The sequence below is a fragment of the Amyelois transitella genome, chromosome Z (genome assembly GCF_032362555.1).
Source record: "Amyelois transitella isolate CPQ chromosome Z, ilAmyTran1.1, whole genome shotgun sequence".
Lineage (NCBI taxonomy): Eukaryota > Metazoa > Arthropoda > Insecta > Lepidoptera > Pyralidae > Amyelois > Amyelois transitella.
The window spans coordinates 130,646-150,063 of NC_083535.1; the positions used below are offsets into that span (position 1 = coordinate 130,646).

The following is a 19,418-nucleotide window of genomic DNA, read 5'->3' on the forward strand; positions in this document are numbered from 1 at the left end:
AATTATAAGACTCTCAAATACGGCGGGAGAAGGAAATCAAACATCGTTTTAATGGAGCAGTAAAAAGCTCGCCTTATAAAAATGACAACTTGGAAAAAAACAAATGTCGGGTAAAGCTTGATCCCGTGATCGCTGCTCACGGCGTGGTGCGTCTGTCATCTACGGCTGTCTTATCACATGCCACAGTGGTGACATTTTCAGTATAATTGCTTTTTACAAATACAAACGGTTTTGATTTGTAAGGAAATAGCATGATTACAAGAACGAAATGGTATTATTATATTTTAGCATTTTTTGTATGCCCATGTAATCGTATACACTATCTTAAAAAAAAAACAAAGAAATGCAGATTTGATTTTAAATATATTATAGAAAAGAAATTTCACGTAAGGAATCCTCCTGTGAAAATACTTGAACATTGTGTAGCCTCCATAATTGGTGCTACATATAATTAGGCTAATTAGTGCCCGTGTGAAATCAGGGCGCAGTCCCCGCTGCAATGCGGATATTGTTGGCTTTCACTCGCGCCCGATACAAAAAATAATGCGAATGTAAAAATTCAACACTAAATATTTAACTCGGGAGCCGCGTCCGACTCTTCGCCGTCATATATTCTATTTTCCTTGGGAAAGTTCGCTTTAGTTTAAATTTTATAAACGCCTCGAGTGCGCCGGTGCATAAGCAAATAGAATTAGCGTTACAGTGGCAGCAAATAGTCTCAAACGGTCCGGGTTTCGTTTGTCCACAGCCGGCGCCGTTTCATTAGACTATCAGCGCGGGATCTCATCGGCGCGCCGGGAACAAAGCGCGCTAAACGGTGAATTAACGCGGCCTCCCCGGCCTGCGACCCGGGCCCGCCAGATAAGGCGCGGCACATTCGTCCGTACTTACATCTTGTTATCTTTCGGAAGTCGGGCTCTGAAGGCTTTTGTAGGATCACGGCGGCTCCGAATTCATATGAAAATTTAATTTTCAGTTAGTGAGTTCTGTGAGTGGAGCCTCGCTATTGTCTCGCGCGGCCGTGCGGGCGGGCCGAACGTGGGCCCTGCTAATAGTTGGAGCTAATCACGAGCGTTTTGCGGCGACGTTGTTCTCGATTATTGTAACCGGCTGTATCGCCACTTACTCGTATTGTTGTAAACAATGGACGCCGTGTATTGATTTCACGGTTGTTTGTGGCGAATTTGTGGGTTTAATTATACAAAGTGCGGTATTGTGGGACTCCCGGAGGGTCTGTTAGTGAATTCGATTGGATCCTTTGATTGGAAGGTCAAAGCGAAGAGAGTTATCTCTTGTAGTGTGGTGTGCGTAGCGTAGTATGTATAGGCAGGGACGCGAGTTATTTATATTAAGTCGTTAATTAAATGACAAGATGGTGGCCGGTGGTAGTTTGAAAGTAAAACGATCTTTAAAAATAAGAAAGGTCTTTAAAAGTGGTGAAACCGTTAAGAAGCCGTGGTGACGCGTGATGCGCATGGAAACACAGTTTCAAATTCTACTTACCAATGACCCAGTCTGAGTTATGTACTACATAATGTACCCGGGGCTCATGCTAGGAGGTGTCAAGTGAGTCATTAAGTCATCATTACCTAGAGCTCAGAGGAGAGACGCTCTGGTCGTAGCTGGAGCTGGCCGACAGGGACTCGTTGGAGATCTTCCCATCCTCCATGCCCAGCGGAACCTCGCACGACCCCACATCCGCTGTTGACAACGAGAAATCATTATTAATTAACGCACCCTTACAAAAGAACATTTTTATTTTTAAGATAATTTTTAGGTGATAATAACAACATTCATATAATAAACAATCTAACATTATTTACAAAACTCCAAGGGAAGTAACTGCATAATTCGTAGCTCGTAGAACTTCGTAGCGACTACGTCGTAGCACACGCGGTAGCATCGTAGACTGGGCTACGAGATACCACTATCGATAAAATGTATTTTGAAACAATTTTGATGTTTGTTTAAAATATAATATTATATACATACATAGCCAACAGTCTTGAAAAGACTGAATGGCCACGTTCAGCTATTTGGCTTAATGATAGAACTGAGATTCAAATAGTGACAGGTTGCTAGCCCATCGCCTAAAAGAGGAATCCTAAGTTTATAAACCTATCCCTTAGTCGCCTTTTACGACATCCATGGGAAAGAGATGGAGTGGTCCTATTCTTTTTTGTAATGGTGCCGGGAACCACACGGCATAATATTATATTTACATACATTAAGCCTCTTTCTCGGAGGGAAAGACATAGTCTATTTCTTTTTAATTCCACAATCCCTGCCCACTCTTGCTTCATCATAAAAATGTAATGCTTTTGGAAAAGTTCTGCTAACTATGTTGCACCCGATGTAAACCACTGGAAAATTATTCATAAAGGTGTTTAAACTCCACGATATTATTACATTTTAATAAACGACGTAAAAGCCCTTTTAATATGCGGCGCCGGCTAAAAATTAATTTTTAAAACAATACCCGAGCAAACAATCAATCATGATTGTTCTTTAAAATGACGCCATATTTAAAGCCGGCCGAGGGCAGCGAAAATTACCTTTTTTATTTTATTCCCCGAACATGTATTTGCTCTCCAGGGCTCATTTACGACGAGGAAATGGGATCGAGGAAGTACATGTGTGTGTGTATGTTACCCTGCTTCACAATGAGGTACAAATATTACAAATATATGTATTTACTAAGGTAATTATATATGATATTGTGTTTATGACTAATAATATTTGAATAAAATTGTAGTCAAAATAGAAATTATTTTTTGTTTTGAAGGTTCTCCGAGGTGAAAGTTTCTCTACTGGTGCAAAACCTCAATTCCTTAGACTTAGTAAAAGTTCAACACACGTTATATGATTGCAAAAGTAAGCGTTCGTCTCGTGCTTTTCATTTGAAAAACAATTCAAAACAATTTTTTTTGTTCGTGCATTCTGAGAAATTCACAACAAATAAAGTTCGATCACACATCGTAATTAACAGGGAATGCACAAGCTGTGTATAAGCGATCAGAATGTTTCCGATCGTGAATTTGATTCGATTGCTCGAGAGGCGCCCCGGGCCAGGTGAGGGGGAGGAACCCCCAATTTTTGTTTATTTTCCTGCTTTTAATAAAACGAAAATATAATACACGTCGCCGGCGTACAAAGGGAGAAATTCAAATTCGGTTTTGTGCGCGGCATTATTTTAACAAACGTCATGTTTATTCTGTCGTTACCTTGCCTTCTTTGTGTAATCGCATTTCGAGATTGTTGTTGGTAAAAATGTTATTTATCTGTGTTATTTGCTCGGCGAGCATGCTCGGCTGAGCCCTCACAATCCCTCTTTGATGTTCCTCTTTAAGACTGTCTCTCGACGCAGAGGTTTCGCGTTTAAAAATGCTTTTGACATGGCCACAAGCGATATTGTTATTCAATTACGGAATTTTACTTTGATATTCAATATAACATTGTTTACCCTCGACAATATGATTCATCGAAGGACAGATAAACTCAAGGTATACAAAATATACCAATAAATAACACAGCGGCGAGCCGTCCCGGGCGCACCTTCAGGCGGGCCGCTTTCTGCAGCGGTTATTTAAAAATAGCTCTAGCTTAGTATAAGAATTTAGTTTAGGTATAACGTTGCACAGTGGTCATAGTTTTGTTCAGGTATTTTAGTTTAGGTATTTATGTTTCAGTGCGGTGGCCGGGCGGGTAGCTTGGTATTAATAAAATAAAATATGCGATTGTCTTATATTGTCACTAGCATTTTTATAGTTTCCGTAAAACGGTTTCTTTGTGACAACGGGAAAAACATACACATTGTAGACTGATTATTAACATGGCTAGAAATTTAACATAACATTTGAATTATGTGAATTCCCTGGCTCAGAAACAGTCGCGTGACGGCCTTAATCTTGCAACCAGAGAGTGAACGATGCTGTGCCTAATCCAGCCGCGACACGTGACAAATTACGTGAGGACGAATTACGTGGAAACACCAAGAGAAAAACAAACAATTTATTACGAAGACAAATTAGCGAGACCGTCGCAAGGTGATTTTAATTATAACATAATACCGACACAGTCGTTGGAAAGGGATCTAACGATTTTTGCAATGCATAGTTCTAACTCCCACAGAAATGTTGCATTTCAGTAATATTGATTGGTTATGAAAAAGAAAATGGTTTGCAATCATTTTCACGGGGTTTCACCCATGTATTTTTTTTAAGAAGAAAGTAGTAAGTACCTACAGATAATTTAAATACAGTCAATATAATCGAATGGAAAATTACTTCCTTTTTTGAAGTCGGTTGAAGTATAAAAAGTGGTTCAAAGTTTATGACGCGCTTTTACCGTAGCTACAACATAATGTATCATTTTCTGCTCTTGGAGAGGAGTCCTTGCAGATATAATGCGACGTAAGTATCAGCTTACAAAAGTTTCTTATTATTACGAGAAATGATCTCACGAGATTTAATACACGCCATAATTTGACTGGCAAACTCTCATCACTTTCATTAAATAAGGGAAATTTTCGTGAACCTTACGTGTTTTATAACACGATTAAAAGTTTTAATCATGTGTACTTACCATCAGAACCCTGTTACAAGGAAATTTAATTACAATGTACAGAAGGAGCTCGCGCACGACTTTTGTTAAAGCTCTACGTGAGACGTGTTTGTTTGTCGAAATCTTTGTCACATGAGAAATACATGATTCTTAAGTCCATTGCAAATGCGAATGATATACTTATTGCTATCTAGAAACTTCTAACTGGACATAGAATTTATTAGCAGATTCGCAAAGAGACGTGTACAAAGTAATGTAAATATGTACGCAGCTTCAACCAGCAACCGCAAGCAAGCCTAGTGGAGAATTACCTCCAATTTGCAGCCGCCCCTCGGGCTGCCTAAGCTTGATACCTCATTACATTAATTGCCAGTTGCAAAGGAGAATTACTATTAAAAATTCATTGTTTTCAGCCTTCCGCCGACTTCCTTCGAATAGCATTATTAATGTTTAATTCTGCTGAGACGCCGCGCCTAATGCCCTAATTTAAAATTCTTACGAAACTTAATATTTGAACGAGGCAGGCCCCCTAAGGATACTATGCCTACTGGAAACTTTCGAGCCGTGGCGGGTGTTCGCAGCTATTTTCGTTACAAAGCTGCGTGCACGGGCATTCCGTTGGCATCGAGTCGTATGCGGGCCGCAGTGTAGAGGGTGAAAGGCTGAATGTTTGTGCCGCCGCGCGGCGGGGCGCGGCGTCGCGGCAGGAGGCTAGACTTGCACGCTCAGTGGTACATAAATTTAGTGCGGGTACCGCAGCGGAGCCGCATAGTTACACCGACCCGCCGTACGTGTTGCTGCCAAATAAAATGTCGAACGAACCTTATGTTTAACATTTGCAGGCCTCTCGTCCGGGGACACTAAACGATATGATGGGCCTTCTATTATGGACATATATTGGATCATCGTAATCTCATTAAATTTTTCTTTATTTTGAATTATTTGCACGGAACATTTAAAAAAAAATGTTTGTGGAAGGTAAATGCCAAATAATTGCTCATTAGTTTGATTACGGATTCGGAAAATTTCTCGAAGGATATTCCCCGCGCCGACTGAAGTGTGATAAACAATAAACAAACAATTTAAAAAAAATACGTGATTTCTTTCCGTTGCTTAGTAACTTATGGTCTATACTTTAAAATATTTATATCTCTAGCCTGAGAGTTATTGATAGATAGAAAATAGATAGAGATAAAAAATTATTTTATAACAAAAACATCCTTCAGCAGACTGTAAATACTTATAGCTATATTTTTCAGTCAAAGTTGTCATGATTTCCAAATATTTAGAGCTAAATGTTCTGAAAGTTTAAATTGTCTATAGTAAAAGTTGCAGTTTTAATATTCGCTTGTAGGTAGAAAGTGTGACTGTTGGTTCTGGATAAATAATTCATCCGAGAATTAAAGAACTTAACGAAGTTGCTCGTAACGCGCGGCGAGATGGCGCTGTCTGCCGGACGGCATCAAGCGCGACACAGCCCTCACAACTTTCGGTGGATTTGAATTTTAAAACCGCTCTGGATGAGATCATTCTATATTTATGCTGTCATTTTAACAGTGTCATAATTAAATGGGTTGTTAGAACAGATTTCGCTGTATTTAATTTTGTTTTTATATAACAATTCTTACACCTTCAGTAACTGTATGGTTAAAAATTAAGATGAAAAACAAATCTATACACATTCATGAAAGTGAACCTTACATTTTAAATTTGAAGTTGATGTGTATCATGTACTTGAGGTATGTAAGCAATATCTTATTCACATTTTCAGTCTTTTATACTGTGTAAGTCTCGATTTTGTAAAAAAAAATAAGTAAAATGTATATCTTGTTACAAGTATACCTACGTGCTTTAATTCCCAATTCGCTTCAAATAACATTCCATTTTTTCAACTGTAATATTTCATTTGACCTTAGAAATAACACACAAAACGTTTTAAATCCCTGTCAGATTCGTAAGTAACAAGGAAATAAAAAGAATTCGGAATGTCTCGAGAAATGAGGAAAGAATCAACAAATTGTTTGTCCGGGAATATTCCAGGCTAATAATAAAAAATAAATTATGCGAGAGTGAGTCTGCCCTAATGGACGGACACTGAAAAACTCGTCTATTGAAGCGGAAAGTGCTCGAAACGCGATCAAATATTAACACCGGCTGTCTTTACACCTGACATGTTGGAAAAAACAGAAAACATACTTACTACATTAACTTTTTTATTTAAAGGTAAAATTGTTTTGTAAAGCTAATCTAAAATTAAACGCCTACTGGCAGACAGAGTTTAGCCTCGAGCGGTACATTGAGAGAGTATTTCCAGAAGTTCCTACGGGGACCAAAATTAACGGGATGTTTCTTTTCATTTCGGGAGCTGTGGGCGAACTCTGATCCTAACTAAAATTTATAAATGCGTAATTACGGTTATGTGTTTTCACGCGGTATCTACCAATGGTCATGAAATAAAAAAGTGAAAATCTGTATTCTTACAGATACGTTAAATACGCGTGGGCGAAGCTGGGGGTATAAACTAGTAGTTTAAAAGAAAAGAAAATTTCTTTCTCAGTACAGAAAGTTTATTTATCGCCTCTCCACATCATCTAAATTGTTCACTTCAAGTTATGTAATTGATACTATATGATCATTTTCACGGCCATCATGCATGTCTGCCTCGCACGAAATTATCTTGGGAATTTGTGATGTCAGTGCTTTTAGCTTTCCACTTATATATATATTTATAAGAAGAAATTATCTTACTGGTCTTATTTCACTAAGAGACATCAAAATTGCCTGCTAGGTTTGAAATAAACGGGACACCAAATAAATTTCTTTCTCGTAACTCTGATACGAATAACATCAATTTTCCCGAAATTCCCACCGGAATATGCCTTTTGTAAAATTGAGTTACACAGGTAGTGTAATGTAGATGTTGGTACTTTGAAAGTCCATTGGAATGTTATCAATCCATTAGGCCGATACTCCTTTGACGTTTGTATGCCACAGACATGTATATTTGTACAACAGACTGGCTTTTGTCCATGACTTAATACATTTTGAAATTTCCTTCATGCAGTATCGTAACTGGTCTCTTTGAGTTCACAGCAGATGTAACAGATATGTGTATACCTCTATAATTTGAATGTCACTAGTTTGATGAACGTGCCGTACAACTTTTTCTGATTCACAATTTTTTTACTACATCACAATTTCACTAAACACGACAAAACAAACAGGTGTTTCTTATTAACTTTTAAAACACAGTCAGTTATAAATATTTTTCAAATATGGTAACGCATCTTTAATATTTTTTTATAACTATTTTTCAATTGTATTATGACTCATTCAATGTATAATAAATCATTCATTCATTCATTCAATCTCTAACGTCGGTATATGGTTGGTACTCTTGATTTATTATTTCACTACGAAAACCAAATTTAATCAAACTACAATCATCATATAAAAAAGCTAATTTGTTACCTAACATGTCCAGTCTGCAAGCTCAAACATGTTTGTTGATTTTATCAGCAATCTCAGAGCATTCAGTTGGTTTGTGCATTTACTGGGCACGCACTCAACATATTGGCGTTCCATTACTACAGCGAATACCTTTCCCGCTTGCTCTGGAATATTCCACACCTTCCCAATGTACGAGATTTGTCGGGCCGCGGCTTGCAACCTGAATACAATAAAGAGTTCGCGTAATACGACTTTTGGTAATGTATTTTTCTTTTCATATGGATGTGTTGTATTGGTCAAATGGAAATGGGATTCTGATGTTCAGATATTTTATATTTCCTTAGCGTTTTCAAAACAAGCAATACACGTAGGTACGAAGCTACTTTTATCTGATAATATCTTCTCATTATTTGATCAATGCTTTGGTGTAATTGGACAACTTCACCGAGAGTAAGTAGAAGGTGAAAAAAAATCGTTATGCATGAACTTAGCTATTTAATATTATTTTAACTTTGCTATAAATATCTTTTTATTCGTTATACAAGATGTTACTTTAATAGAGCTTAGCTGATCCTTAAAGTCTCGTTATAATATTAGTATTATATAATCTCAACAAAGTTAACAGAAAGTAGTAGGTGGTCATGTTAGTAAGTAAGCTACACTTTTCATCCCGAAATGTATAATCTTTGTACCGGCTACTACGCTACTCTATGTCGGATGTCCGTTGGTCTCGATGACGGCTGTGGGCTCGTGACGTGGCACTCGAAAAAACAGACTTTGACACATACCTAGTTTGACTCGCAGCCGGCGCCGACGCTTCATTGATGTCGACGTAATCCTACATTTAAACAAGCTATGACTTTAACATTGCATTCTAATTGATACATCCATTTACGTCCATAACTATTTTGACTAATTTTAAAGATAAAGTTTTTGTGTTTTATGTGAAGAACGCGAGGTAAGTTTTGTGCCCGTGGTCCTGGTGTAGAGTAACTCAGGATTTGATACGGAGCGATTCGGCGGTTCTATTCGACCTCCGCAACCTTGGTAAGAGAACCTTAACCATATGGAATTATGAAAGGTAAAAGTTGCACTCAATGAATTTGTCGTCAGTCGTTTTTCAAGATATCTTTGGAAATAAGACAGAGGAGGCCTATTATAGTGTGCCAGGAACGAAACAGCATACGGCAATACAAAATTTTAAATCAAGCTTTTTTTAATGATTCAAATATTCTCACACGCATCAGGCCTCCTTAAACATGAAAATGTTTTTCTAAGTTATATCTTCGCGCAAAGTTTTTCCTCCGCCGGCCTCATAATTTCATTTCGCGGCAAAACATCAAGTTACGTTCATTAGAATTTATAATGATTAGAAGAACCGAAGTCTGCCACAAAATATGATACATACAGTACGGGGTCTTTATTACAGTGTATGTGAATGCAGAACGCGGTCGGCGGCGCGGCGTCGACGACATTACACTCAAATTAATGATGTGGCGCGGCGCTGCGACGGTGACAGACCTGCAGGAGGAAATGAACGTCTATCTGGCGCAACAGAGGGCGACACTGCGCCACCTATAGGAAATAGGGAACTACCCGCAATATTATTTTTTTGTGCAATGTGACATATGGAAAAATAAAACACAAAAGTGAATACAGAATTAAGTATTTTTCGACACCAATATATTTTTAAATTAAAATAATAAAATGACTACCTACTTTCATATCCTTAACCACGACATCGTTCTATTTTCACTAACTTTTCACATAAAATAAAAACGTGAAACGATGTTATTTGTCTCCGCATGTAGTTTGGAAATAGTGAGAAAGTGTGTGAATCCCAGGCGCGATCTCAGGTGCTCGGACCCACGTACTCGTGACACAGTGATAGTGATTCAATGTGTGTTTTTATCGCCGCTCCAGCCTTTGTATTGAGTGCCAATGATTGTTCAACAGACCGACGTGTTGCGAGTCAACCTTTTATGTGGCTATCTCAATCTTTTTAATACTGAAAGATATTTTTACCGATAAAATACCCTGATTGATCTAGTCCCAAACGATACTTACAAACATACATACATAAAATCACACCTCTTTCCACTTGCCACGATCTCTGCATACTTATTTATTCTAATTTGACAATAAATACATACATAGTTACGTGTATATCCCTTGTGGGGTAGACAGAGCCTACAATCTTGAAAAGACTGATAGGCCACGTTCAGCTTTTTAGCTGAACAATAAATAGATTCATTGTCAAAAATACAACACAGGTACAAGGTACTACTTGAAGACGTCCAACAAAACTCTTAAAGTTTCTAGCGCTTCCAAAGCACAAATATAGTAGAATAGAATAAGTAGCGACGGAACAAACTACACTACATAATACATATGACCTAGGTCAAACAGAAAAGCCTTGTTCATCATCATGACCAGGGACTGAACCCGAACCTCTAGATTAGAGACGAGCCTATATTCCACAAAGTCTAATAGAAAATTGCAAGGAAAACCTTATACTGAAATATTCACCTTGTTTACCTTTTAAGCTTTGATTTACCATTTGTAGTGGGTAAGCCGCGTGAGCTTTCCCCGAAAAGCTTATTGTGTAAATATAAAAGCCAAATCCACTCGCAGATTAATCGTGAAATCTTGAAAGGTGCTAAGTAGCGCCCGCCGGGAGACGGCTGCTATTCACTTGGCTTTGTAGGTACGTACCTACGTCATTATTTGGGATTGTTCGTAAAAGTACTGATGTATGTATTTATATTACCCCATGTTAGTTTCTTATGGGGGTAGATGGAACAACGAGTAACTGGACGGAATTATTAAAAAAAAATGCACAATTTTATAAAACAGTAATAATTTTGAAAAAATGATAATTTTGAAACTGATACTGATACTACGTTTTATAGACAATACTTGTTTCTAACGCTTGCAGGGCAGTATGACATAAATCTCAAGGTCACCAAGCAGGTTTTTGTACGCTTAATTTTTCATACCAATGCCGCTAACAGATGTGTGGGGTGGGTTAGTTACGAATATGTAAATAAAATCCCATAGGGTAAATCTTTGGCGAATAACCTTAAAAAAGTTTAAGTTATTTAGTATATATTTAACCTTACAGATAGGTTTTTACTGCCTTATCGAAAATAATATTTATCAACGATAATACAAAATTTTTCAAAAAATTCCCCTCAAAATCGGGCACCGATGATTTATTTCCCATTTTCCCGCTCCGATGTTTTTCCGTTATAATGAAAGCACACACAATTTGCAAAGCAAATACGTTTTTGTACAGGTATTTAGGTCTATCGATAACAACGTGTAAATATATAAATTTTGGAGAATTATCGCTGTGTTTTCCTTTTTGTCTTACGTCTATGAAATATAATAAGAAAAGATAAGAAAGTGTACTTCAACCAACCTTGGAGTTTACTCAATCTTTGTGTAATTACATATTTATCTTTATCGCTTACGAATTAGACAAAGCAAATAATTTTGCAAAGACTCTTAGGTAATGTTAAGATTCAAATGTTGACAGGTTGCGGGAGCCCATCCTCTTCAGGAAGTGTATCAAGTTAAGAAGTCTTCCTTTATAGACGTTTACAACCTACGTGTTGGAGCTGGTGGTGGACTGGTTGGTTTCCGCTGGTTCAGGCACCAGGCTTGTTGGTAGGGTCGATCATTAAAAATCAAGGCTTCAAGACGTATGCGTTTATTCGGGCAGCCGTACAGAGAAAGAGAGACAACGTAAAATCGACATTTCACAAAGTTACGAACACAAAAAAATATTATAAGTAAAAAAAATATATACATAATTTAGTGTTGTTAGTTGCAACACTGCGTGAAAAGAGAAGCAACTGAGACACACTGTTTTTTTAATTGTTACCAAACACTTATTCCCTCGTCGCCTTTTACAACATCCACAACAAGAGTAGAAGTAGTTCTATTTTACTGCACTCTATAATTAAACGAAATGGTTAGAAATCGTGACTTGTCTCGTATTTAGTTGTCTAGTTGTGATGCCGAGCCCTCGACTAGCGAACAAGCGCCATCAGCCATTGTCTCCGGGGCCCAGGGTGTTATCTCCTTCTGCGCAATTTACAAACAAGACTGCGTGTTTACTTAATTACTACACTTGTTTAATGTAATGGAGTGCTTGACAAGCGGTATTTAGCTAATTTAGCTAACGAAGATTCTAACATTCCGGTTTGGCGACTTACAGGTTCGGTGGTAAAAAGAAATTAACGGTGTATGATAATTTTGCTGTTGTTAAAAAATGCTTTGTCTATCCCGTATGGGATAAAGACGTGATTTTAAGTATGAATTTAAAGAAACAGTTTTCACACTTTTATTTTAATTCATTGTCATATATGTTATAGATGTAAAAAATGGACATCACAAATAATAACATGTCAATAACTGGCCGCGATGACAAGACATACTGTTGCCAGGCGACTTTTTCCGGACATATTTTAAAAGTCAATCAAAGTAAAATATATACAAACTTGGGAATCCCTTTTTACAGTGTGGGGCCATCAAAATGACCTCCGCCCAAACAAAACTGCGCTCAAGAGTTATCCCCAAACACCGGTCACCTAAGAGCAATTATATTTACCTATAGAAATGTCCCATCCCTAACGCTTAGCTAGACAGAGACGGCACCAGCAATTCCGGTGCAGTAGAGCGAGTCGGCAACAGTCACCTCTTGCGGCATTATTTGTCACTGTCCCCGCCAATTTCCGCTTGTAACTAGCTTTTTTATTTGCACCACGTAAATTTAATTCCATCTCAGTTGAACACGCCGAAGCACTGGACGGGGCTTTTTCGGACTTATTTTGTTGAGGTGCCGTTATTGCAAGTTGCTTTCAGTGCAATATGGAATTGTTCCGCATTTTAAAGTGGCAATGGAAAATGAAATACTTAATGTTGAACTCTGAAGCGCGCTGAAGCCTTTGAGTCACTTACATCTACGGCTTACATAGGGCATGTAAGCCGTAGATGTAAGTGACTCAAAGGCTCTTAAGTGTCTCAGTATATTGATACGAATGATACATCCATACACACACATCAAATTTTTAACCCTTACAGGGTAGACATAGCCAATAGTCTCAACTCCCAAAGGGCTTGTTAAGCTAGCTGCATGATTTAATTAATGATTTCATTTTTTAATTACTGCAAATGAAAATAAAAATGAACAAAACTAAATATTGGTACAACACCTTAATCTCGGACTATGATGTAAGTAAAAATCTGTGTGATTTTTCATTATTTATTTATTTTATTTGTTTACTTATGCTCGTGGATATAAAACAGCTGGAAAGTGGGTCAGGCCGTGAAAGGTTAAGCCCTTATTTCACGGCTCTTGCGCCTCGTGATATCCGCGCCCGTATGAAATCATACGAGATACCGAAATGCCATCAAAAACAAACCCAGCGTGGTTCGATTTTGGTATGGAAATAAATAAACTCACAAAAACGAGCTGTGACTCTCGGCTCCGCATGAGGTACCCATCAGTTTGAAGATATAAAAGTAGTAACTGATTTCGCCCCAACACTGGCAATGAGGTTCCATTCACCAAAAAAAAAAAATTGGGACCAATCCATCTCTTTCCCATTCGATTTGGTAAAATGCGACTAAGGGATAGGGTAAAAACTTGGGATTCTCAACAACCGAGAAATAATGAGAGAAAAATGTCTGAAACCATACTACAACTAAAGTTTTTCTTAATTTATTTCATTTATTATGATACGAGTATAATACGGGCGTGTGACCTTGGGTGTAGGAGAAACATATTCATAAGCTAAGCTTGAATCCTAGAAACGCATACGGATATCAGTAAGTGCAGAAACTTGCTTAAAGTAAGAGATTTCAGTAAAACGTATAGGACGTCGTCTATTATCATTTTATTTTATTCATTAAAATGTTTCATTTGTGCAGTTTTAATTCAAGATATAGCCGTCAAGTGGGAATTCTAGAAAATGACAGAAAGAAAAGTTATGTTTAATTTGTCTCAGTTGTATAATTAATTAACTACAGTGTCTCACAAACTTAAAAAGACAAAAACGAACAAGGAAGAAAGTGTGAAGAATGAAAATTAAGTGAATTCAGCATTCATAAGTTTAAGTGTATTGAAAATAACAGCAGTAAAACGTAATTAAAAGTTCAACTTAAGACTGACTCTCAGATAATTAGGTTTGTTGTTGTTTTGATTTTATAGAGTGACAAAAATCTGTTTGGTCGGAGAAGTAGAATATTTTTTGTATGTGAACTGCATGTGCTTAAGAATATAGCACTTGTACTTCATCATAATATAAAGCTTTAATTTATCAAGTATTACAAGTTTCTGTTCCAAAATCGATGCCAATTTTCTTAATAAAGTTTCTTACGTTGTTGAAGGAAGAAGTATCAGGGTAACACCAACTACTTTCATTCCTTTAACACTACAGTTCGTTTTAAAATTTTTAACCAGATTGTTTTTTAATTTCCATATAGGTAAGAGAATGCTTTTAGTATTCATCTGCAGCGTTAGGTTAAAACTAAATGAATAAACTAATAAAGTAAGAGTGGCATATTGTGAGTGTGGCGGCGCGGATACAAAATCAATCCATTGGGAACTTCCAGCCGGGACACCTCGCATTCGCGCGGGATTTCGCGGAAACTATTCCAACGAATGCTTAAACTTTCCGGGATAACTACAATTTGGTTAATGTTTTTGTTTAAATTAAATTTTTTACACTATCCGTATTGAAATTAAACGTGTAGTATGAAAACAAGAATAAGAGTGCTTTATATGAAATTTAATCTTTCTTGGATTAATTCTTTAAAAGAGTATTTATTACGCAACACATCGCAGCATTAGGAGCGGTGGTAATTAGCATTATAATGCAACCTATAATGAAATCTCAATCTTAATTAACACCATCTTAATATAAAACAATAGCCTTGTCAGATTTTAATTGCACAGTAAGAAACGGGTGCACGTTGGTACGACCAGAGATGTTGACCCTCGGAACTCTTGTGGTCACCTTGTGGGGGATAAGAAGTGAGGGCTCTATCTTGTCTGGCGCGGAGGGTAAGGCGGCGGAGGGGCGTCATTTCACGCCTTTTGAGCGCGTATCGAACCAATATTAGGTTTATTAGATAGATGAGCCGGCGCGAGAAACGATTTTTCATTTTTTTCTTGTTCATCCCGCGTCCTACGTAACAATAAACAATAATGTTCAGCAACTTTGGCGATGACGCTTTTCTACATTTTAGACTCGCAAAGATTCATCATTCAGGAACATTATTCAGGAAGCTTGTTTGTAGTTACATTTTTTCACGCGTATCAGTAAGTAATAGTCTAAAAGACAGTTCAAAAAAATCCTTAAATGAAGAAGAAAATGTAAATTTCTGGCAAAACAAAATAATTTTTTGGGACGTCTGTTATGATTTCTATATTATTCTGGACTTCTTGAAGGAAATCCGTCTGAGTGTATCATAATTTAAAAATTTGATGTAGGTATGTACTGAATTTGTTATATCCTTTTGACTTCTAGCCTGAACTCCATAGCATTAGGGAATAAACAAACATAGCCTCAGTGTTACAAATTATAATTATTTCAAACTAATGAGTCAAATTAAATCACAATCAGTGAAATAGTTATCAACCGCGCCCGGCCAGCCAGCGCTCAAACATTGAAATCCAACAAATCCCGGCATACTACTACAAATATTCAATATTCACGCGACGGACGCGTTTCAAATGTTTTGATTTAAAATTCAAAAAGGATATTTCAAAAATAAATTAATACAAACAGACAGGTGCACATAATCCTAATTATAGATTTAAAATGTCTAAAATGTAGACACATTCGAATACAGATTCAGCGCTTCAAACACATATTCCCAAAAAACTCAGTTCAAATATTTGTAAAGAAAAATATGGTCGAATTGAGAACCTTTTTAGAAGTCCGTTAACAAGGAAAAGCTTCTACTATTATCGAGTTACCAGTGCATTGATCTAACGCGGGCGCGGCTAGCGAAGGCGAACACAGCGCCAGCTGCTTCTCTCACGCGATTGTTAAACTCAATCAAGAGAAAGGCTTATAAGCTTGGGATTCTGCCCAGGCGATGCGGTAGTATATATACCTGTAATTCATCACTAAGCCAGTCTCGCTTCAACTGGAACTGTCTTCCTCGAAAACGACGAAAATTGGCATACATTATTATATATCCGCATTTAAAATTCAAAGGACCAGGTATTCAGTACAGCCGTTTCTTTAAAATATATTGATTTTTTTTATTATATAAGCGTACACTCGGGTGCGCAGCTTTAAAAACTAAATGTAATTGTATCATCATTATGGTTAATGGACGAATGTTAATAATGATCTTTGAGTTTACAAAGGCGCACTGTTTAGGTAATACTATTAAAAATAGTGATCAGGTAGCTCAGACGTCTGGAATAGCTTCAGAACAGATGAGCATCTCACGGATCTGCCGGATGTAATTTCTATTGGATTAAGTTTAACTTTTGTACCAGGTACACTCTTTGCATGATTTTGTGCACATAAATAAATAAATAAAAATGTATTTCCATGCGTGCCCGAGTATTCCCGACCTCCGTCACACGCGGTGTCGGGCCTTACGTCCATTGTCTTCCCGTTTCCAGGCACATAGTTTCTCAAGGGTTCCTCGAGGAATGCTCCCGACAGACGTGAGGGCGGCCAAATTGTTTGTCGCCAAGTAACGGACGGGCGTAATAGTTCCGATGGCGGAATGCTGACTCAGCCAGGAATGTGTACTGAGACATTTTATTCTAGCACCTTTTATTGTCTCGCTTATTTGAGCTTTAAAATAAATGTTATCGGAACATCGAAGCAAAATTGTAAAGACTTTTTCAAACGTGATTGAAAATTCATCAAAATGCTTCTTATCATAAATGTTTGTAAAGATGTGTCTGTTTATTACACTTTCACGCAAAAACTTCACAAGGCATTTTCAAGAAATGGTGCAGTAATTGGAATAACATAATTTATAGAGATTTTATTTTAAATTTGACCAATGACTCAGTCTAAGACATCGGGTACAACTAGTCTTTTAATATTTTGTTATCTTTAATCTCATAATATCGAATAAAACCGCCGCCCTATTGCAACTTCGATCGAAACGGAATGAACTGTACGATTTGAGCGATAGTGTCCGTCCGCTCTGAGCGCACAATTTGTTACGAGCGCCTGCTTGTCAAACTGCGCTCAGTTCGACTCCCGGGAGACGTCACTCGCTCCCATTCAGACATTTATATCCCGGGGTTCGGTTCACCTGCAGAAATGGAAATTATCTTTGAAGTTGTAGTTTGAGTTAGTGGCTTTATGTTTGGTGGTTGTATGTTCTTGTTTTTTTTAAATAATCTATACTAATATTATAAAGCTGAAGAGTTTGTTTTGTTTGTTTGTTTGTTTGTTTAAACGCGCTAATCTCAGAAACTACTGAACCGATTTGAATAATTCTTTCACTGTTAGATAGTCTATTTATCGAGGAAGGCTATAGGCTACATTTTATCCCGGATTTCCTACGGGAAACGTCAACAATGCAGGTGAAAGTTGAATGAGTCGGCCATCTGCGAGCTTTCCGCGCGAACGCTGCGCAAACCAACAAAGATATAGTAAAACAATGTACTAAAGATGTGAAGTACTCATTTTTTGCCACAAAAAAGTCCGCGAGAGCATATATCTATCTCTTAAGGTTTACTTACAATAACCACTTTTATGTTCATTTTTTGAGATTATTTTTTCATTATAAACATAAGTTATTTTGAAACCAATTTTCTTTAATTCAGTATTAATCCTTATCCAAATAAATATGTTTATTACTTTCGGCTTTTCATGTAGACTAAAATTGCCATTTACAGTATATAAATCAGACGAATAGGTTTTGAGATATAGTCGTTATAAGCAATTTGCAGCGAAACATTTAATACGGCGAACCAGCGTTCTTTCTAATACGCGTGACCGTTGATAAAGCCGAGGAGGATGAGGACGGGCACAGCTAGTTTACTTATGAACGTAGTATAATTTTAATAAATTTAAGATGCATAAAGCTGTATGAAAATTTAGGCTGCATTCATGTTAAATTTAACTTACAGTAAAGTGACCGAATGCGTCGTAAACTACTTTATTTCACTTTATTTCTTCCTTACTAAGAAATATGAGTAAATACTTGTTTTAAGCTAATTAATTTGAACATTTTTATGTGAAGTGAATAGTTAAGCAAAGCTAATATCACCATCAGCTTAACTCCGAATGAAATAAGATAAAAAAGAGCCTAGCAAAGCCTACAAAGATTTTCTTTGACCTCCCATTTTAATGGAAAATAAATATATTTTTCATTATAAAGTTAATGAAGGCGACACGTGCGTCTTAACGAGCGTTTAATTACACCATCGCTTTACGAGTAACGCAGGTACTGCCAAGGTGGAAACATTTTTGTAATATCATAATGTAAGATAAAAAACATTCTTTTTTCACAAGTAGGTGGTCCGTTGGCAGCATTCCTGAATAATGAAATAAGCGTTCTTTTTTCGTGTTCAAAGTACGTCAAAAATGTAATAAAGTAAGTGAGTAGTTCAAGAGCGATTTCTCTACTATTCCATTTTTTCCCCAAATTTCCGTGTATTAAAAATGTATTTAAAAATTAACTGACAGATAGAAAATGTTCTAAGCGCAAAGGCTTAGTTCTGCAGCATACGCTATTCGTCGTATTAGGCATTTGACGGATGTGGCAACTGCTAAGCTAGTATATTTTAGTTATTTTCATAGTTTAATGTCATATGGTCTACTGCTTTGGGGATCAGCAGCAGACATACAAACTATTTTCATTTTACAAAAAAGGGCAATTCGATATATCTACGGTCTTAAACAAAGAGATTCCCTTAGAGATTTTTTCAAAAACCTAAATATTTTAACTTTGCCCTCCCAATACATATTCGATAACATCATGCATGTTAGGAAAAACTTAGACTCTTTCAAAAAAGTAGGTGAATGTACTAGTAGATCACTGCGGAACAATTACAAGTTGTCGATCCCAGCACATCGGCTGGCTAAGGTAGGGAAATCATTTCTTATTAATTGTATAAGATTTTATAATAAATTACCAAAAAGTGTTCTTGAAATGAATGATAGAAAATTCAAACAGTATATTAAAGTTGAGCTTTGTAGGAAAGCCTATTACAGCACGGATGATTATATTAATGATAAACATGTGTGGCCCGAGCTGGACATAATGGCCTCTTAAATGCTTGTGTATTTTTGACATGATCTGGACATAATTTGTACAGTATGTACATATTTTATTTTATATTTATTTTATTTGACGAAATATTCGTATTGACATAATCAGTTCTACATTCATACATGTTTTTT

The 19,418-nt window shown here is 36.9% G+C and overlaps 1 protein-coding gene across 1 annotated transcript in view; it reads right to left on the bottom strand.

Moving 5' to 3' along the window:
* Window positions 1-19,418, bottom strand: part of LOC106130509 (epithelial discoidin domain-containing receptor 1-like) — a 72,674-nt gene that overhangs the window by 52,434 nt on the left and 822 nt on the right. The window contains exon 2 of the mRNA XM_060953707.1: window positions 1,590-1,701. Coding sequence (XP_060809690.1) covers window positions 1,590-1,701 — 112 coding nt within the window. The remainder of the gene's footprint in view (window positions 1-1,589; window positions 1,702-19,418) is intronic.